Source organism: Pagrus pagrus (genome assembly GCF_965226575.1).
Source record: "Pagrus pagrus genome assembly, chromosome: 1".
NCBI lineage: Eukaryota > Metazoa > Chordata > Actinopteri > Spariformes > Sparidae > Pagrus > Pagrus pagrus.
The window spans coordinates 30941540-30963921 of NC_140185.1; the positions used below are offsets into that span (position 1 = coordinate 30941540).

Here is a 22382-nt window from a genome sequence, read left to right on the forward strand (position 1 = left end):
TAATAGTTTACAAATTGATAGATTGTTTAAACTCTATTATAAACATAAATGTTGTGCATGTCCTCAGACCGAATAATGCCTTAGCATGCTGGTATTTCCTTTGATTTGTTCTTTTGCATTTTGCACAAATGTCAGAAAACCTGTACATATACAGACAAATACAACCTCATTGAATACCAGCATTATACAGCCTAAACAATGTACATATAATACAATGTAATAATGTGATATTATGGAGTTATATGAGCAGTTTCAACTCAAACTGTGACATTAAGTTCATACAAGCGTCACTTATTCTCGAGGTAATCATTGAGTCATCTGTCAAACACCATTTAATATGATTTATTCTTCTTTTACAGGCTGATTATGAACTGTTCACCCTCTACAGTCACATTTACACAGCTGTACTTCATAACTTCAACCCACATGTAAACACAAAACACACCAACATCAGCCTACAGAATATTACTTCCACAAAACAGGCAGCATTTCAATGATAAAATCTTACCTGAGAAGAGAATTGATTTCCTTTGTGCAGCAGGTATTTGTGCCTGTAACTAAACAGAGTTTTCCCAGGGAAGAGGATTGCGAGCGAGGGACAGAGAGGGAACAGTAAGCTTCTTAGCGAAGTGTTTAAGCTGCGACTCTGCTCTGCTTTTACCTCCACGGTTCAGACGCCCCTGCAGCTTTTACCTGCAAGGCCCGGAGAGGTACATTTACAGCACAATCCAACACAAATAGCTGATTTAACGTTGAGAATCCCTCATGATTTCCTGAAACTGCGTGATGAAATATTACTGTACATTATATCTGCTCCTTGTAATATGAACTGAGATTACAGAGTGAAGTCTGAATTATGAAGCTGCATTTTTCAAGATCAGATTCAACGTATTTTCCCTCCTTTTTGTACAATGCGGCATGATAGTTGTAATCAGATTTGTGTAATCCCATCAAATGTAATCCATTACTTCTAGCTCCTGTTACCTGCAGTCTTGAAGTCACTGTGCTGTCACTCAAATAGCAGAAATTGGACGGTTTCAACGCTGAAGGAGACAAATCAACATTCTTAATGTGGACTTTTTTCAGCGGATACGAATAACCAGTAATTTTACGTTTTTGTATTTTTAAAAAAAGTTCCTAACCTGTAGTTTATGCACACCTGAGGGAAAGAAAGACTAATATGTAGTGAGCAAAATGGATGATATAACGTTGAATAGCTCTAAAAAGATTTGTTTTTTACTCTTACCCTCCTCTCTTGCAATCAATCACCAAATTCAGCTGAACATTTGCACTTCTGTGTTTATTGCTGGGTCGTAGACCAAAATTTCAGGGTGCAGGAAGTTTAATAAATTCTGCACTTAAGTAAATTAAATAGATTTTTCATCGGCTAAGATTTCACCAATCAGGATAATTAGCTGATAATGTAAATACCCCCAATATACATCATGCATATCTACTAAAAACACTTAAGAATGAAGACAAAACCAGGAATAAGCTCCCACACACAATCCAACAGTGCTGAATTCTTTTATTTTACTTTTACAGATTTGACAATTTATTCCAAGTTTCTTAGTTTCTTAACGGTGAACACATTCACTAAGCACAGCTACCAGAAACTACAAACAGTCCAGTTTGTCAAATGTACACATGGGTCAGAGAGGAAACATTTGGTGACTGGCTTCAGCGTGTTCGCACCAGTACCACGAACAGCAGGGGTGATATCGTTTTGTTTTCAACAGTTGTTTTTAAAATGGCACAATCAACGCTAGTGCTGATAAGAACAATGGTCATTTATAATGTCTACGTCGTATCGTACAACCAACTCTCTCCTTAATGTAAAAACGCAGAGTGAAGGAATGACATTTTTCTCCTGTTTTGAGAAGCCCAGGGGCACGAGACGCCGCAGCCTTGCTCAACAATACCGACCAATGAATGAACGAACGTGTGTTTTTTTTTGTTCTTCTCTGAAACTAGGCCAGCCTTCACTCTGCACTCTCCGGGATAGTTTGACTCTGAGAAGGTGCTGCATTGAGGAAAATTCACAAATGTCTCTTACCTGTGGCTCAAAGAAAATAAAATCACTGATAAAGACGGCGAGGCGCCCGCTCACACTGGGAATGTGGTAGAGGAAGCTTAACGGGCCACAGTTCAGGAATCAAAGGAAGAAAGGCTCTGAAGCATTTCTTTTTTTTCTTCCCCCAGTCCATATCCATCTCTCACTCATCTGACCTGCTCAGCATCGTCTAAAAAAGTGCATTTCGACTGACGGCTAACCAGTGCAACCCATCTGTGACACCAACTGGAGGACAAAAGGACACCTTATCAAAATAAAACAATCACATTTAACAAGTTATATTCACTTTACAGCGGGGCGGGGAAAAAAACACTGACAGAACGAAACAATGCCACAATGTTGATCATGTGTCGAAGTCATTCAGATTGCAAATAATTCAGATAAGGCTTTGTCCACGATGTGCAGCTAAAATCATGATACACTTTATTAACAGTTTTAAACATTCATGTGGTTACTCGATTCCTTCGGTGACCTTCGTCTTTCTCACCACAACCTGCAGATATGTACTCTTTACACGACTTTAAACTACCTATTAGTCCAAAATATATAACAAAAGGCAGATTGATAACATGTGGTCCCCATGAGAACATATCAAGTTCTGTTCGAACACAAGTGCAACACAAATAAACACCTTCACATACTAACTTCTCTTTACTCCACTTACAATTTGTTTTTCTCTGTAGCTCGTCAAAACGAGAGCGAGGTGTCGTTGCTGCAAAAACATTTTGATCAGCACTTCCTTGGGTGGTCGGCTACTTCAGAAGAGTCATTCTTACAATTTATTAAAATATTAAATCAAAACGTCCAGTTTTTGTGAGCATTCAGAATCTCCTAAATATGTAAGCACCTTAAACAAAAAAAAAAAAAGAAAAAGAAAATATTCCATCAAAGTGAAATATCTTTTTGAAAGGGTAAGGTTTACGAGGCAAAAATAAGGTTCACATGAGGGCAAGAGGCGAAACTGGTCGACTGTTAATACTAATGGCACAGCAGGAAGTAAACAAACAAAAGTGCTTCAACACGAGGCAGCGAGGACGATGTGAATGCAGACAGACGAGGACTCCTTGTCACGACGTGGGCAGATTCCCTGACACTCGTCCAACGACTCTCAACTGCACCGAAGTTTCTTTGTACAAATAAAAATCAAACACAAGCATGCGGCTTGATTTCTGGTAACTCTGGTAATGCTGGTAAAGCCAAGCCCATGCAGGTTAGACGAGGGCAGCAGGAGAAGCGGTGCAGCCTGTGCAGTTTTTACACCGCACTGTAGTCATAATGGCTGAGGTGCAATGTCACCCTCAGCCGTTTGAAAGCAGCTACCGTACATGTGTGGATATCTGACCCAAAAAAATCTGTGCACCGAACAGAAAAGGCAAAAACATCTTTCAAACCCTGAACTTAGTCATTACGGTGCAGTTGAGACGTGGAAAGAGCGCAAATTTCCACATATTCAGCTGTTTTTTGGTAACAAAAGCCCATGTTTGCCACGAGACAGGAAGGCGTAGGGTGGACGTGGAGGAGAGGAGAGGGATCAGTCAACAAAGCTGCAGTGAGTGTTTGATGAGGGAATAAAGCATAAGACAACGTTGTAAAGCTGGACGGATCTGAGGCAACCTCTCTGAAACCCTCTGCTCAGTGATACATGGCTTTTAACGATATACATAATTCTGTCACTAAAGAAAATGACAATACTGAAATAAATAATTTCCACATTGATAATAGTAAAACATCTTCAACGCTCCTACTAGAGCTGCGAGTGGAGAGAGGAGAGCTGTGGGAGTGCAAACCTCCCGGGGTTGTACAGCAGTAAGCAGAATGTAGTGTATTTCTGTGTGTGATCGAGTAAATATATCTTTGTGCCAGTGTTTGTCGCTGTGACGCTCAGCTCTGGTCACAGCTGTAAACAGTAGAGATCGTAGCAGGTCAAAACCCTCGCACCTTCTAAATCCCTCCCCAGTTAAAACCCGCGCTACACTTCATCTGCCTGAAATGTAGGAGGAAACATGACAGAGCGACATCTCTATTTTAAGACGTGATCTAGCAGATAATCACCTGTGCCTGCGCTCCTTACACTATCCTACGTCATTTACCTGATATCCACATAAATAGCGTACAATAGAGCTAAAACTAAAAAAAACCTACGAAGCTGTTCGTTTGGGAAACGATGGTCCCGTCCTTCATATCTTTCAGACACGAGATCTGCTAAGAGAAAGCTTCTTATCTTAAAAAGGGAGGGCAGAGACGTGAAGGAGGTGAATGCAATAAATAAAATACATGATATATATTATGAATATTTATATATATTTATATATGTATAAATAATATAGTACAGACGATGAGTTCTGTTTTGGCTCGACTGTGTTCAGAGAAGAGTGAAGCCTGGTCCATGTTGCCTCAACATGGTGTGGAGAGAGTTAACTTTATCGCTCATCTGGCTTCGTGCTGGGACTACTTTTCCTATCAAACAGAGACCCAACATATCGAGCTAGACTACAGCTTGCTGTATCAAGTTATTCCTCAGCGCCTCCTCTTGGGCCTGCTCTTGTGTGTTCTTACATACATTCTCACCGGAGAACGAGACGAAGACAAGAAGAACTATCTTAACATCTAGTTGAAACACAGAGGAGGGAGCTGGGGTGACCAGACCCAGGTGTCGGCGGACGGAGAGAGAGTACTGGAGGCGTTGATCTGGTCCTGTGGTTTCTCTAAGAGGCAGGCGTTTATACAAGCGGTGGACTGACGGTGGCGTTTTACAGCCAGATTCAAACCGGCGGCGGCGACTGTGGGTGCAATTTGTGCGTTTTTGTAAGAGAGACGGTGCGAGTGAGTGTAGGCGTGCACGTGTACGCTCAGAGGAAGTATTGTACAGATGCATGTTGACAGTTCAGCATGTGTTTGTGTGTGTGTTTTGCATGTGTGTTCAGACCGGGGATATCGTAAGAGAACTGGATATTGTGTTTCAAATTAGCAGCTCTTTGAGACTTTTCAATTACATGATTTTTTTTTTTGGACATAAATTGTGATCATACAAATCCTAATTTTTGGAGTGTTTAGACACGGGTGAGGAAGCCAAGGTTGAGCGAGCTGGGGATCTGGATGGTTTCCAGGGCGAGGGAGGACGGGCTGAACGGGAAAGTGACCGGATAAATCATCTTCGTGTCCATCAACAACTGGGGACTCTCACAGCGGTCTCGCAAACGAGTCTAAAGGGAGAAAGGAGAGAGAAAATGACATGGAAATAGTGAATATGCAATTCAACTTCATTTACAGTAAAAAAAAAAAAAAAAAAAAAAAAAAAAAAAAAAAAAAAAGTTTGCCCATGATGACTACAGTATCACAGTAGAGCGATTCTGCGATAAGTGATTACTCACTATCAAATTAAAATGGACATAATAACATAATTTGGAAATTGTGACTTTTTGCAGTAGCAAATAAAAAAGACAGTAAATCACCTGTATGGTTCGTATGAATGCAACCGACACTCTCTCCTCAAATTCGTTGACTGGAGTGTAGAGGTTCAGGACCTTCACGATCTGAGAAAGACATAAAATAGGTTGGTTATTCCAACAAATCAAGCAGTTAACTCAAAGTGGCTTTTATCTTTTGACAGACTGAGGTTGAGAGGAAATGAAATACAAAGCTGGTTGGGATTATTTGAATGTGGCTGAAATGAATGACAGGACGGTTTACCTGAGCAGTGGTGAGGGCCAGGCACATGGAGCAGATGGCCTCGGCGTCCTCGTCAGTCTTTTTCTTCACCTGCAGCAGCTGAGCGGCCTGGATCAGAGGCTCCAGAGTCTCCTTGGCTCCGCATACCATCAGACCTTTGTCTCTGAGCCACTCCTCCAGCTGGCTCACATTGTACCTGCACACAGACACACAACATGAGTTAATACAAATAAATATATTCTTGCTCTGGAGCTCCTTCCCTGAGCAGCGACGTCTCCTACCTGATCTGCATGCCTTTGCTCCAGGAGCACATGTCCTTGCGCAGCAGCAGGTTGTTGAGGGTGACGGCTCCGATGATGTAGAACTGCTGCTTCACCACCTGCTTGATGAGCTCGGGGTCGGTGCCGTGCTGGCACATGGTGGAGTGGAAGGCGCTGAGCTGCCGCAGGATGGAGTCCAGGGTGTAGGTGCCCTCGTCGGCGATGCTAGACGTCCGCTTTCGGAGACCGGTGGGCTTCACCCCCGACACGCCTTGGATGGTCTCGTGTTCCAGCATGCCAGAAACTGGGAAAAACAAGAAGAAGCAGTCAATACCACAGCAGAATTACCTTGTATGAGCACACATACACACACAATGAAATGTACATGCACACACCTATCATGGGCTGCAGGATGTTCTCCATGCATTTGATGAGCTGCTGGTAGATCTGGATAGCCAGGTCGCTGATCACCTGTCTGTACTCTGCCAGGTCGAAGTTGGACAGACTGTGTTCGTTCTGCCTCGATGTGTTGTGCTTCATGAAGGCCTGAGACACAATAATGAGAATTTAACACAAAAAACAAACGAGAACAAAACTGACTCTAGGTCTGATGAACCCTATTTATGAGCGTGTATGTGTTTGAGTGAGACAGCTTCCATGTTTGGGCGTCAGTCTCACCTCGTCTCCGCTGTATTGTTTCAGACAGTGTAAGAAGCGGCAGGTGTTCGCCAGCCAGAAGGAAACCGTCTCGAAGTCATCTCCTCGTTTCTGACGGGAAGAGGAAGAGCAAACTGGAGTCAGTAAATCAGCTGGTAACAGTCATACTGTAACTCTATCAGAGCCGCTCCAGTTACTCTGCAAATAACTGAGAATGAGTATCTAATAGGTTGTTTTAATCAAGGACTTTCAAGGCCATGGGGCACACACTCTTACCATTACTTCTTTGTAGAATTAACATCATCAAACCACAGACACAGACTCAGTACACAAACCTTCAGGATCTTCTTGATACTGTTGATGGTTGAGGTGAGCAGAGTGCGGACCTTCTGGTCATCGTTGACGTAGTCTGCGTGTCTCAGACACATGAACAGGATGTAGGCTGGCAGACCTGGGATCAGATTCACGGCTACACCGCGAGGCTTCAGCTCTGGAGGGACAAGAGGAAGGAACGGTCAGACAAAGCCTCACTTTCTAACACTTACAACTTCTTCACAGATGTTTGATTATGACCTGTTTCGTATTTAATGTCCCTGTTTCATGCTTAAATGAAATCTTACCCAGAATGAGGTTCTTGACCAGTTTCAGCTCATCCTCCTTCTTGTACTCCAGCATTCCTTGGAAATCCTTCTCCCTGCGGGGAATGTTGACAGGGTGGATCGGCTCGTCCACCATCTGTCCTGGAGACGTCTGGCCCTCCGTCTGACCCGCTGGGAGAAAATACAGGACGTGACAGTCAGGTAACACATTGAGCTGTGACACTCAAACACTAACATTTAAACAGATTCCCAAGCCCTTGTTGGCTGATGATTTCTCTCTTACCTCCCATCTCTCCAATCCTCTTGGAGTAAACCTTCAGTTGCTTCTTCAGCTTGCGGATGGTTCGGTCCTGCTTCTCCAGCTGCTCCATTAGATCCTAAAACAGGCCACAGTGATGGATAGGAAAGAAAGAAAATAGTGAGGACAAACGGCAAGTCTCAAACTTCTCAGACTGCATTACACTGTCGCCCTCCAGTGGTAAAAAAGCAACACTTTTTAAGATCTCATTCAGTGCCGTCTTGGAAAAAGTGAGGCTTGGAAACAAACAAACCAACAGGAGGGTTGGAGGGGTTTTAAATCAACATGAGAGTTCCCCTGCTGATTGTTTTCAGAAGAAGAGAAGTTACAAGACTTTGCTGCGTGTTAGAAAAGAGAAAAAGGTGCCCAGCTGCTCCGCTGTGAGTTAGAAGACACTGCTGTGGAGAGTTAGAGCGACGCTCAGCGCTGCTTCACTCACAAACACACAACCTCAGTTAGTTCAAACACATGCAAACGCACATGCAGGCGCACGCACACACACACGCACACACACACTCTACATACAACCATCCGTCGTAAAATGGTGACTCGAGCCTCTCGGGACGCTGTCGGGTCTTCAGCCAAGAGTTCCTGTCAGGTGACATCATCCACACAAATAAGTGTGTTTGTGTGTGTGTGTGAGACACCACACTGTAGTGGCCATTTCAGTGGGAGTGAGACCACCAACCCAAACAGCTTCAGTGACGCATCATTAACATAACATGGGGAAAACAATGTGTGTCTGTAGATCAGAGTCGTGTGATAGTTTTTAGTAACTACTACGTCACTACTCGCAGCGTGTATCGGCGTGTGTGCTGCAGCGTACCAGGTTCTCGTTGGTGAGGCGGGTGATCTCGTGCTGCAGACTGGCTTCGATTCGGGCCTCTGGAGGCAGCTGGAGGTTTTGAGCCAAGAGCTGCTGCTGACGGTTGTTCTCCTCCTTCACATTCTGCAGCTCGCCACGCAACGACTCCACCTCGTTATCGTAGGTTCTTCGCTGAGTCTGCAGCTGATGCTCCAGTAACCTGCAGCCGGGGAGGGAGATGAGACGGAGGGCGAAATGAAGAAGAGGGGGTAGATGGAAGATGAAGGGATGAGGAAGAGGGCATAAATAAGAGGAGAGGGAAATAAATAAGCATCCAACTGCAGAAAGAACATGAAACAGTCAGAGAGAGAGACAGAAGTTGAGGATTTCACCACATCGTAGTGACAGCAGCATGCTGTGCAGCCCGGAGCCCAGCCTCTCTGAACACATTATTTCATTCTGTTGAGTCATTAAACTGATAGGAGGTTCAGTTTGTTGTTTCAGAGGGAGGTTGGACCTGCTTCCCAAACTGTGCACAGATCTCCTCACGCTAGTTTGCTAACGTCACACTGACAGTAATATAAGTCATGTGGCAATTAGTAAAGCACCAAGGCTCCCATGGCAGCACGAAAGCTTAAACGGCTCTCTAAATTCTCTGAAAAAAAGTCAGATATTTTTTCTCCATGTGTGATTTTAAGAGAAACACTGGTGAGGAAAAGAGTAAACTCAAAGTTTAAGATGAGACAGTGAAGGTCAAATACTGTTTGTGAACAATTCTTCGGATTTGTTTCAAATGTCAGGAACAAAGAAGCTTTTCTCACTGCGTCACTTTGAAGCTCTGCAGTAAATATTGAGTTACACGAGGCTCAAACTTCTGTCAACGAAACAAGGTAAGTACGACAAATTCTGCTGCACTACGTTAGAAATAAAAGGGGAAAATCAAACTGAAACCTTGTATAAATGACTGTGTATTATGCCATGTTTAGCTGATTATTCTGTTTTTGTCCTGCTTTGGCTTGTTTCACTTTAAGCTCGTTCAATCACAGTCGTTCCCTCTGCTTCTGACTCCTGAATTTCAAGTGAATTTTCCCAACGAGGGATCAATAAAGTCTGACTACAAGGCATGCTAACTCACAACACAACAACCTCGTTAATTGTCATCTAACGGCCCATCAAATAAATATAAAGACAGATGTGAGAGAAAACTCTGAAAGCTTGATAAAAAACGTGTGAGAGAGAGAAAAACTGTGAATGAAGAAAAACAGCGTCCTTTCCTGTGAAAAAGGCAAACATGCTCAGTAAATCACACTTGAGTTACACCTGATGGTTTCCTTTAAGCCCTGATTAACCAGCCACAGCTCTCCGTCCTCATTCAGCTTATGGAAGTCTGGAGCGGCGGATCTGACCGACACACAACACAAAGCAACATGAACAAACACAATGACAAAAAGAAAGATGCGGGATGGGTGGGTGGAGGGGAGATGTGTGCAAAGACACAAACGATCTCTATCTGAGGTGTCTGTATAAAACAAAATACACCTTTATTCTTGGCCTGTAGTTAATATTATGTATGTATGGTATAATACATAAGGTGTACTGAATGTTATGATGGAAGAAAAACCTGGAAACGCCTCCATCTGCTTTTTGGTGGCTCTTAATCTATTTGGTTAAACAATAAAAACTCTCCCTAAGCGCAGATTTGTTTAGTAGCAGATGTGTGTAGCCTGTTGTGCACTAAATATTCTCTACTGTACGCTCGTATGATGACAGTGTGTGAACAAAGAACAAGCAACAAAGGGGAGCAACATGGGAGAAACAGAGGGATAAAGGCAGTGATGCACAGTGGGACTTTTTGGGCAACTCTGGTCAGTGACAATGAAACACTGTTATTTTAATTAACAGGAAAACACTGTTGCACAGAGGAGATGTCTGCAGTTAGCTACCTACTGTGCGTACAAAATGAAGTGTGTGTTCACTTTGACATCATAATGTTGCATGTGTGCCGCATTTTGAGGCCAACTAGATGAGAAAACTGCCTGTAGAAGGAAATGAATGTAAAAAAAATTGAGCTAAAACTACAGAGAACATGATAAATGTGATAAAAAATAATAATTAAGTGTATCAACGATCAATTCCTTAAAAGTGTTCTGTGCATCTCTGCGTCGACAAACAAAGAAACAAGTGGGCTTTCATGCAGGATTTATGCCAAACTCATTCCATAAAGCTGAGACGAGAGGCCTCCTTCAACGGCATCACACCATCAGGAAGTCATGATGTAAATGTAAGTGCTAACAAAGGTTAAACTACACCTAAAGATTACATCTATACCTTTTTAAGCTCAGACATTTCCATGCTTTCATGCTGCACATTTTATAAATTCTGCACTCGCTCTGCAGCATCTCCAAAACCAGAAGCCACTGAAAACATCCCTGTGTCTTTGTTTTGAGGGAAAATAGAAACTAGTCAGCTTCAGTTTAAGAGACTCTGCCCTTGTTCATGCTGAACTATCAAAACCCATGCACACCTCTGAGTCCAATAACTCGACTACAAAGCCAAACAAACATTCTTTGACTTTAACTACTGGTGACAATAGTCTGTTAGAGCATAAGGAAGACCAAAACTTTAGCTGTCGAGCTGCTACATTATTCCACATGCTGTTAGGGCAGAAAACGCAAAGCTACCCAAGCTTTCATCGGCACTACGACGTAGGATCAGCCGTTTCAGCTTCAGGAAGGCCTCGTTCAGACCATATCAGACATTGCAGCGGAAACGTACGTTTCCCCATTCATTTTGAGCGCGAGTAGTGTGTTCAGACTGCAGAAAAAAAAACGCAGCTCCCTGCTTCAAAAAGTTGAAAACAAAATCAACTTTTGGGAAACTCAACTAGGGCTGTCATGATATAAGATTCTGTGACCAAACAATATAACTATAACAATATTATCACAATAACTATAGAAATTTGGAGAAAAAATAAAAATAAATACTGTGCGATTATCGTGAGTATCAACACAACACCAATAAACTCAACCTGGGAGCCGGACACCGTGCACAATTGGGGCGGAGTTCACAGACCAAACGATGATTCGCTCCAAGTTGTGTCGTCCCACACCGCTGCATAATCCTTCCCTAATCACCGCAGTGCCTGATTTGGTCTGAATACAGCCTGATATCTGTCATTTGTAACGTTTTCAACCATGTTTGGTCTCTGCGTGGCCATGCATGCTCTGCTCCATGATGCATAGGCCACGTCTCATTGGTTACCTCAGCCTACTCAGGAGTTCACTGACTTCCAGCGGTTTACGCATGAACCTTGGAGATCTGCACAGGACAAGGCAGTGTTCACAAACACACATTTCTTACATATATATCATGGTATTATAAATAATGGAACAAGAGCTCCATGAGATAGAAAATTTGGGCAAAAGATTGATGATAGCAAGATTGGAGTGAATTCAACAATGATGAATGTGACGACCTGGGACTGGGAGGAGAACCAGCAGGAACAAAGTACCTGTTGGTGTCTTTGAGGCCGATGCAAGCCTGCTTGAGTTCGTCAGCATCCTTCAGTTTGGACACATCCTCAGCATAGACAGACGGCTCGGTCATGGTCTCCTGGAAAAAGGCAGACAAGGAAAGACAAATGAGAAAGAGAAACACCATATTTAGAGAGTGACCTGGCTGCTTCGACTGCTTCTTGAACCCACACCACCATAACTCTGGAGGCTTTCATACAGTTTAGATGTATGAATGAAGACAAGCAAGTCGTGGGTTCATGAGTTCAGTCTGCTGTAGGCAGTCAGCGTGTGTGCTGCCGACTCCCTGCCAGCATCAGTGCAGCTGCTGGCTACGACTGTCCTTTTACTCTGACAATCATCAGCCAGTCGGAGCCTCGGGCTGGACAGTGACAAGCCAACAAGTGACGCCTGGGCGACAGCCGTCTATCTACAGGGAGCACGCTTCACAGCGGTGGCTGTCAGGAGACAAGAGGTGCTGTGGTAGAGCCTGACAGAGCTGAGCATCAGCTGATTAGTAACCAGGGTTTAAGGTCACTTGTGATCAGAGTGTTTGAGCAGCGTTCATGTGACGGCTGTATCACAGTTTGATATGAAGACGAGGCTCATTTATATAGTATGAGGGAGTGACACTGTGTGCCAGATCATCTGTGGAGATCAATGATGTAACAGCAACAGCAACATGAGTAATCAGCGCCTACTTTTACAGTAAGTCAGAGCTGCAATGATTAATCTATTATCAAAACAGCTGGCAATGAAAATGAATCAATTAACTGATCAATAGACTGATGGTTGAAGACATCATGTTGGGCTCTGAGAAATTGTGATGAGAATTTTTCACAATTTCTGACATTTTTATTGACTAAAGATTAATAGATTAGTCGTGAAAATAATCAGCAGATTAATTGACAATTAAAATGATCATTAGTTGCAGCCCTACAGTAAGTAAAGACACAACCCAGCACTGCACAGCACTGTGAAGTCAGCACCCCTGGAGTCCCAGAATTAAATATAATATTCAAATAATTTTGAATATTATGTTCTGAATTTAAATTCTGCATTCAGGGTGCTGTCAATCATCTCTGCATTCCCTTCAAAACACAGCAGCTGTCATGTGCGTAAGGTTTTCAGGTCTTGGTAACATCCATCCCTGTGGTGTGAATGTGTTACAGACAGAGTTCACAAGGACGAATGCAAAATGGCTGCAGAAAAACGGCCACTGAGCAGAACTGTCAGTGAGTTTTTAGTGAATCAAAAGGTCCATTAATGCGTTCACTCAGACAGGACGAGACAGACGAGACAATCAAACGTAAACCTGGACAGAGTCTGTATGTGAAGCCACTCATCGGTAGAAAAGTTGATCTTTTGTCGCCTCTGTGATTTTAATATTACAGCGGTGCGTAAGAGCTTTTCAAGTCTCGGCTCTAAGATTTGACCGGTGCCAGTTTTTGTAATACTTAAGAGGGAAATTCCCCTCTTTGGTGCTCGCACACTGTTTCATATCATTAATTTCATGTTCAAAGCATTCCAGGAGTCTTTGTTGTTACCACTTTCCCTCAAACCTGCTCTCTTTACTTCAGTCCTAAAATTGAGTTAGAGATTTTCCACATTAGCTTTTTTTATTCAGTGTGTGGAGGTCAAAAAAGGAATATTGGTGGTGACAGACGAGCACGTACTAAAAGTAAGAGTAAGGCCTCGTGCTTAAATTAGATAAATTAGAGGTCCTTCATTTTGAGGTACAGACAGTAAATCTTCTACTAAATTCTCTGTAACCGAACAGCAACTTTGTTAAAGTAGCTTCTAGTGAAAAATAACAAGCCTAAATAAAAAGTTTTCCTTGCGCTCATCTTCCTGCTAACTCTCACGGTGATGGCTGATGAAATTGATTCAGCTGGATCAGATTTCTTACGTCAGGAGGCTTTACATAGAGACACACCAGGTACAATGTGTCAAACACTCATGCAGGATGCATTTCTTTAACTGTACCTTCTCATCCTGTGGGCAAGCATGGATGGAAGAGAGGAGGTGGAGACAGGAGAGTTAGACACAGTGAGGGTACAGTGAAAACATTAGCTACGTTCAGTGTGAACAACAATGTGGTTTAATTAATGATTTGGAGCCAAAATCGACAACTAACTACAGTGGAGCAAATGTCAATCAGGTAATCTTTGAATCATCATTTGTCTTTTAAATAGAAATTAAACTGATTTGTTTTTCCTTTTTTTTCTTCTCTAGTTATTCATGAAAAAACAAATAATGTTTTAATCAAATCTTAGATTAAGGATCTCTGCTAAAATGTGATAAAATTGGTCTTTAGCCGAGAGAGATTTTGGTCGATCCCTTTATTATTTTGAGGGATATCGTGCAAACAAATAGACAAACAGAGAAACAACACGGGTGAAAACAACACACAAATGTAAGAAGGTGGATGCAAGCAAGCAGGGTACCATCCACTTACATCCAGCTTCATGTTGTGAAAGAACGACAGCACCACGTGAGCACAGTGTCCAGAATATACCACTTATAAGATGTTCTACCTTGTGGTGCATGGCTTCCTTTTGGCTGACCAGCTGCGAACGCAGGATCAGCACCTCCTCCTTACGGACGTCCAGCTCCTCGCAGGCGGAGTTGAGCTGCTCCAGGACCACCTTATACGCTGGGGATCCCGGGGCCCCGCTGCTGGCAGCTGCGTTGCCCAGCAGGCTTTGCCTCATCTCCACCAGGTTGTGTTTCAGCTTCTTGTTCTCGGACTCCAGCTCCTGGCGCTGGGGAGTAGAAGAATTAAGTGTCGGTGGGAAATAAGTATTTATGTCAGGAATTATTGTAATAAAATATGTGGTCTGGGCTTTGGATCAGGTTATTATCTGAAGATGGTCAGAGAACATGTGCTAGTGTTGTTGTATTTCTACTTTACTCTCCTCTGGTTGCTTACCTTCAGGGACTCGTACTCCAGCTCCGCACCACGAGCCTTCTTGAACTCTGCATCATCCTGAAACAAGGAGCAAAAAGCGATGATGAAGAGGTGTTTATGACCTGGACAAAGTTTTTAACATATGATGCAGCACAGTCTCACAAAGGCCTGAAACAAAAAGCTCTCTATTATATTTATAGAGTCATGAAAAGCGTGAAAAAGGTAATTGTTTGTACTTGTACTGGGCTGTTACGTGCTTATTGGTATTGGTAAATTTTCATTCGGTACTCTCCAAGTATTACTGTATGTTTACAATCCTCAACACAGCATAATGAGGCTTTAAACATTGAGTGTTATGTAATTTGTTAATAAAGTGAGATATTTCAGAGCCCAGTGTGGGAGTCGGTACCCTGGCTCTAGCCCGCTGGAACTGCTCTTCTTTGTTTTCCAGCTCGTTGCGCAGCGACTGCTTTTCTTGCTCCAGTTCTGTGAGACGTTTCTGCAGCTTGAGGGTCAACGACGTGTCTATTCCTCGGGTCACATCCTGTATGAAAACGAAATGTTAGGACGGAGCATGAGCTGCATGTAAAATGTTGAAATGAAAAGCCATGAATGCTTTGACTTCAGAAATGTGACTGTACTTAAAGCCAATATTCTTACTTCGGCGGCCCGGGAACCTTCTTCCAATTCGGCATACTCTGAGTTGTAGGTGTACTCTGATTCGTTGCTGCTGTGGGTGGAATCTGTTCTCCTGTGGCCAGGCTTGGAGACATTCTGCAGATGAGACAGAAAATAAAACTTTTAATACGAACCAACGACAGACTCGAGTTCCTGCTGTGCCTTCTGCTCGGTAAAAAAATCTGATGAGAAATACTGAATAATGGATGAAATAAATTTGCACTGAGTGTTTTCAGATGAAGTTGAGAGGCTCTAAAATGATGTCGCATGTGTCGCTCACCGAGGACGCCATCGCCTCCTTCAGGTCGTCGTATTTCTCCTCGAGGCGAAGGTGTTCTGTCAGGAGATTCTGGTAGCGAGATCGCTCCTCGTTCAGATCTGTCTCCAGCTGCTGAGTCTCCTGTACGATCGCACGAGCCATTTTCTCTGATGGGACAAAAGACGAAGAAGAAGCAGTTAAAGAAAAGAAACGTACTGTACAGGTGAGGACACAGTTACTGCATCAATAGATGGATGTGCTGCAGAATGCAAATATGATTTACGTGGCAGAGTTTGCGTACCTGTCATCTGCTGACTCTGTTCCTGAATCAACCTGTTCAAGTCTTCCTTGTCTTTCTTCAGCGTGCCATTCTGTTCCTTCAGCTCCGAGACCATCTACACACAGCAACACACACAGTACTTTGTTTGTTTTCTATATCCGTCTTCAAACACGTTTATATAACTCAAAACCCTTGAAAGGTGAAAAGTGTTTCCCATTTGGACAAAAGAAGACAAAACACTAGACAATAACACACACACACAAAATGAAAGAAACATCACAGAGAACACACACAGTTCAGTGGCTACCTCATTAGCACACTACTCTACTTCCTGCGCTCACCTGCCTCCGGGCAAAACAGCCCTCTGAGAAAACCACGTGCATAAGTCCCCCTGGTTCGCTCTGGCTCCTAAATCAAGAAAACCTTTTTTCTTCTGATGCCAATATGCATATTTATGCAAAAATGTAAATGTGATATATATTTCTATATAGGAATATTTCCAAGGAAACTATGGGAAAACTCTTTACAGGAGCAATTTCTATTGAACTCAGTTTTAAACTAATAATAGCACTTTGGACGGTCTCTCTCTAAAAGTGGAAAACTAAGTGGAGAAGTGAAGACAGATGTTTTTTTATTTCTACCACTGCTAAAGTAGAATAACTTTACTTCAAAACCTCCAAATTATTCTCTACAAAGGTTCAAATATGCAACCAACAGCTATGGAAACATCTCTGAAACTACAACCAATATGAAAGGAGGGACAAAAACACAGACTGTGGTACGGGAGACATATGAGGGACATGTAACAACACTGAGACGGAGGATCAGGACAACTGCAGGTAAATAGACAGATATGGAGCTGGATCCTCATCTTACTTTCTCCATTTCGTCCCTGTAGGTTTGCGCCCAGTCCTCGATGGTCTTCTTCTCCTGCTGCGTCGTACTCAGCTCCTTCTTCAGCCTCTCCAGCTCTTCCAGCAGCGAGGACACCTGGTTGGTTTTGTTCTTGGCCTCCTCCTCCACCCCGCGCAGTCTGTTCAGCTCGCCACGCATCCGCTCGCTCTCTGCCGTGTAGGAACTCTCCAGACCGACCAGCTTCTCGTTGACCAACTTGTTGTCCTTCGTCTGGAGGCATGGGACGGATCATAAAACAGTGAGGTCATGATAGAAATGAATCACCACGCTAGGACATAAAAACAGAAATTGGGGTTAAAAAGGGTAACTCACCTGCTCGTCGATTCTCCTCTGTAGCTGCATGATCTTGTTTTCCATGCCTTTGTTGAGCTTCTTGAAGTGCTCCACTGAGCGAGCCTCGATCTTTAGCTTCTTCAGCTCGCGCCTGGCTCTCATCCTGCGGATGCAGCACTGCAGGTAGACGATGGCGATGAGGCTGCGTTTGTACCAGCACCGAGCCAACCAGCCACGAACGCGCTTCTGAATGATCACCACCTTGTGCTCCCGCAGCAGCTACAGACAAACACAGAAAAAGTACAGGAGAGGCAAAGGGAGATAAGAGCACATGTGGATGCAGATATAGGGTTTTTCTGGAGAAGGACGCGTCAGTTCAGACAGATCAAGCTGATCAAGCTTAATAATATAAGGGCTACTTGTTTGGCAGCGTTCTGTGATGTGTGTCTTACCGCCTGGTACTTCTGTCGGGCCATGTAAGCTCTGAGGATCGTCTGCATGGCCAGAGCGGCCGCCTGCTTCTGCTTGTAGTGTTTCTTCTCCACATACATCCTGCGGTACTTCTGGATGATGGTGGCTGCCTGAGTGCGACGCATGAACTTGGCCAAACTGAGGAGAGGCGAGATGTACACTTCTCAACGAACATGTAATTATAGTTCTAATATTACTTTAGATCTTCTTGATTTGTTTCAATTGAAAGTGAATAGCAGGTTCTGACTCACCAGCGAGCCTGGTATCCTCGGGTGAACCTCTGGATGGTGATGGCAGCGCTACGCTTGCGCAGATACTTCTTGCGCGCCAGCCAGCAGCGGATGGTTTTCTGGATGCGAATGCAAGCAGCACGCAACTTGTCTGCCCTCAACTTCTCCAAGTAGGCAACCTGGCCTGCCCTGAAGAAGATCTTAGTTTTACCAAACTGGTATTTATCCTGGTCCTGAAGGAAGACAGGAGCACAGATCAGGGATCAGAACAGTGAGGAAAGAGGTTCAACAGAGGCAAAGCTAAACAGAAATACATTAAAAAATGTTATGTATAAAGGAAATAACACACTATATGAGAGGAAAACTCTTAGTCTGACAGACCTGAACTAGTTTCTCCAGAACGTTCCTGCAGGTCAACTTCTTGTCAGGTAACACGTCCTTCTGCTTCATCAGCACTCTGTAACGGCTGAAGAACTCCTGGTACGTCCATCTGAGACACACACAAACAAAACAGTCAGAAAAGTGCCGTGACCTAAACATGTGATTCTTTACCGTTTTGGTTCATTTTTACCAAAGTAAACTTCCAAAGAGGGAAACAGTTTGCTTTGTTATTTGGCAAAAAATTCCTGAGGGAACAATGTTGTCCATCAAAAATGCTTAAACATAAAACAGTCTATTGGAGTCAGCGACAGTGTTGCAGGGATTCATCAGTACCTGGATGGGAAACCTGCAGCAGAGATGCGGATGGTTTCCAGGACACCACAGGCTCTGAGCTGCTGCACCGCACGTTTGGGATCAAAGCTGCCAACAACAAATAACCACAGTCAATATGGCCCCTGTGAATTATACCTGAGCTCAGATGGTGGTGCTCTAGAAGCATTCATACAAGCATATCATACCGTGTCAGAATAACTATTTACTGGAAAACATGCACGGTAGTTTTAGGACGTCGGACTCACGTGAAGGCCATCTTGAAGTCATTGGGTTTGATGCAGCGTACGTAGTGTGGAGTGGTCGCATTCAAAGTCTCCATCAGCATTTGCAGAGAGTTACGAAACTACAGGAGAGGATCATCGTCATCATCATCATCATCTTTATTCCTTTTGTAGTTATAAACTAGGCTGAGTGCATGTGTAAAAGGCATCATGGATCATTACATCATATGTACTTGAGATGTTTTGAAGGAATTATTAAATAATTAAATAAATAAAAGGTAATTACATTACGAAAACTCCCCCCCCTAAATTTTCATGTAGGTGCAATTTAATATTAAAAGTGATAAAAACAAACTATTGCTGAAGAATTTAGAAAAAATGGATGTAGTTAATGCAAAATATTGTCATCATGATCTGATATCTACCAAAATGTACCCAATTTAATCTCATTTTGTGCCCAAAACGTGGACTGAGTGCAGTGTGCATGTATGTAACAGCTTCAGACCACATAAGCAAACAGAGAGATATCAACCTGGCAGCCGACGGTCTTCTTGTGCTCCTTGCTGCTCTTCTCTCGGCTCTTGTCAGGTTTGATGCTGAGGCGGGTGCGGCCACCGGTTCCTGGGACCTGACCGGTGGGGCTGGTGGCTTTCTCCCCGTCGTGGAACAGCTCCACCAGCAGGTTGAACTGGGAACAGCAGCCCACTCACAGTCAGAAACAGAACAGCAGGTGGCAGCATTCGACTCTGCAGGCAATACTGATTTACTGAGAAATAAGTTGACAACAAAGCGTTTCACTCTGGGTGCACAGTTAAATTAAAGTGTGACTAAAGTACATATCTATACATTAAAATGGTCAAGTCTCTTCTTACAGCACAACATGCATATGGATTCTTCTTACCTATTGCACAGAGCCGAACAAAGCGCAATGACAGCTTTAATCTGAGCCACAAGCTTTAATAATTTGACTTAAACCAAGATGCTTCTTGTATAAATCCATAAATTCAACATATGAGTCTGGTGATCAGGCGTGGGAACAGTTCGATATGAGAGCTAATTAATCAACATTTGGACACAAAGACAGCTGAACAGCTGCTTGACAGTTTACGTAGATGAGTGAGTAGATTTTGCTGATTTTCTGATTAGCGTTTGTTAAACTCGTTCAGTCAGAGTTGTTGCTAAGTTATTAAAAGCCAATAAAGATGATGGGAAGTTATGTTTTGTCATATATGGCGATATGCAGGGCCATATATGACATATTTTGCCACGGTGTTATGGCATAAATACTATCATGTAGGACTTATTTAGTAAAGCACACACGCACACATCAGTCATGATCCATATAACACTGAGGTTATATGAGGAGGATGCTGTGTTATGTGTGCAGCTTCAGCTCCTCCTGCTGTGCTCAGAGCGTTGCCATGCTGCTTCTCTCGCCATTAAGCAGGACACGCGCGGCCGCAGAGGCTTTACGTGCAGCTCGCTCTCAGCGTCTCTCTGAAAACAAAAATAACCTCCTTCCTTTGTCCCTTTTTTTCTTTATGTCAAACCTCCCAGTTTCTCCTCCCAGAGTGCCTTCAGTGCTCCCCATGCAGCAAACAAAGGCACACACACACACACAACTTCAATCTCCTCGGTGCTGTTAAGAGTGATAATAACATAGAGAAAGAGGGAAAGAGAAGGAGGACAGGGAGAGCTACAGGCGGACCAGCGTTGTAAGAACGCCTCTGTTTACCTTCTGCTGGCAGGGAAGGGTTGTCATGATGAGGACAGAACCAAACATACATGGACAACATATGGAGACACAGTGACAAAAGAAACACAATGACATTAAAAGGAAAGGTTACCCAATGTTCAAAATCATTACTACTCCCATCAAAACAATTACACACGTCTATGATTCAAACCGAAAAGTAACCGAAGATGAAGCTGAAATGGGTGGAAGACACATGATGATGATTTTTCTCTGACCGCTTCGGGATGCGTTCTCACTGATTACCAACCCTTCATGAAGTATGAAAGTCGGATGTCTGTGGCTGGATGACGGCCAGACGGTGGAATTGCATCTGTTGTTATTTTGATCACATCCCTGGGTTGCAATGCATCATGGGAAATATCAGCATCAGGCATTTCTTGAGAGCACTGTATTGATTGGATGTGCAAGCAGCCGTCGGCACAAATGTGAGACTCCTGTGTACCTCGCAGGTCCCAACACAGTTTGGATCAATGCAGGGGCTGCTGAGCCATTACAGCGCTGGAATATTTAATCCTGTTTTATACAACCTAGGTCTTCTTTTTGTAGTATTTGGCCAATTTGTCTTGAAAATGATGGTGAAGGTAAAAAGTAAACATTCATCAGAGTTTACAGACTGCACTTGCCGTAGCTGTGCATGCAGAAAGTTTTCTGTGCAATGAAGGATTACAAGCAACGTTTTAGGTGTGCTCACTTTGAGTCCAGATCATTTAAAGTGGAAACAGGGAACTTTTTTTCCAAGTGGTATTTTTGTTGAAGCCACTGTCACAAAGATAACTGGATCACTTTCTGTTATCTTCACAGTAGCAACCACCAACAACACAGGACAAAACATGGGTTTACTCATCCATTTTGTTCTAAGACGGAGACATTAAAGCAGATAGAAATGTTGCCAGGCTGTCAGCCTGACTAGATATTAGACATTAGACATAATGATATGCTAAAGCATAACACGTGGCTATTGCCCCTTTTACTGTTTTAAACAATTTAGCTGCACTGTTGGCTTGTTTACAACCTGTCCAATCATTTTACTGTGCGTTTCTTGCCCCAGTTGCATTGTAGCAATGTTGAGTGTTCCCAGTTGTCAGCCAAAACTGTAAAAATAAGACCCAAGCTATGATAAAAGAGACATTTCCTTTAACTTTGTGTACACCTGAAGGGCTATGAACAGCATGAGCTTGAGATAAGTACATCCCCTCCCCATCCTTATCGTGTCAGGGTGCATGTCGGTGGAGGCCTTTCTTTGTTCAAACAGACCTGCCTCGGTGCTTCAGTGAGGATATTCTACATCCTCATTTGGTGTTTTGCATGTTAATGTGTTACATGGCAATGAAATGTTGTTAGCTGCTAAATGTCTGAAGAAGATTTGTTTTTCAGTAATTATCTGAGCATTGAGGGAGGATTCAATATCTTGTTGCTGGAGACAATAAAGCAGGTGATTACCAGGTGAATAAATCAAGGTTGACCTAGTAAAATGAAAACAGTCAAAGAAAAGCTTTCCTGTTTAATTGAAATTTTACAGATGTGCTCCGCATGGTACTAAACAATTTAACAAGCACACACACACATGCCCACACACACACACGCCCACACACACACACACACACGCAAACATCGAATGATGGGATAATCTTGGCAGGGAAGTAAAATGAAACTTAATTAGACTAAGTCTCATGAAGAGCTCATTACCATTTAATCCCAAATGTTTAAGTCTCACTCACGTCCATGGCAACAGTCAGACTATACATCAGTGACTCTGTGTGTATTTGTGTGTGTGTGTGTGTGTGTGTGTTAAGTGATTGT

At 43.2% G+C, this 22382-nt stretch overlaps 1 protein-coding gene across 1 annotated transcript in view; it reads right to left on the minus strand.

The window, feature by feature from the left end:
• Nucleotides 1–1513: 1513 nt before the first annotated feature.
• The window catches only part of myo5aa (myosin VAa), a 51933-nt gene continuing 31064 nt past the window's right edge, over nt 1514–22382 (minus strand). Inside the window, exons 15-39 of the mRNA XM_084348314.1 lie at nt 19359–19514; nt 18851–18948; nt 18606–18692; nt 18273–18381; nt 17913–18124; nt 17643–17799; nt 17230–17469; nt 16879–17127; nt 16024–16117; nt 15744–15889; nt 15446–15559; nt 15195–15329; nt 14807–14863; nt 14412–14639; nt 11874–11974; nt 8384–8582; nt 7543–7636; nt 7281–7430; nt 6996–7150; nt 6682–6771; nt 6399–6549; nt 6025–6307; nt 5765–5939; nt 5527–5607; nt 1514–5277 (exon numbers count right to left, since the gene is read on the minus strand). Of these exons, the coding sequence (XP_084204440.1) occupies nt 5125–5277; nt 5527–5607; nt 5765–5939; nt 6025–6307; nt 6399–6549; nt 6682–6771; nt 6996–7150; nt 7281–7430; nt 7543–7636; nt 8384–8582; nt 11874–11974; nt 14412–14639; nt 14807–14863; nt 15195–15329; nt 15446–15559; nt 15744–15889; nt 16024–16117; nt 16879–17127; nt 17230–17469; nt 17643–17799; nt 17913–18124; nt 18273–18381; nt 18606–18692; nt 18851–18948; nt 19359–19514 (3714 nt within the window). The 3' untranslated portion in view covers nt 1514–5124. The remainder of the gene's footprint in view (nt 5278–5526; nt 5608–5764; nt 5940–6024; nt 6308–6398; nt 6550–6681; nt 6772–6995; nt 7151–7280; nt 7431–7542; nt 7637–8383; nt 8583–11873; nt 11975–14411; nt 14640–14806; nt 14864–15194; nt 15330–15445; nt 15560–15743; nt 15890–16023; nt 16118–16878; nt 17128–17229; nt 17470–17642; nt 17800–17912; nt 18125–18272; nt 18382–18605; nt 18693–18850; nt 18949–19358; nt 19515–22382) is intronic.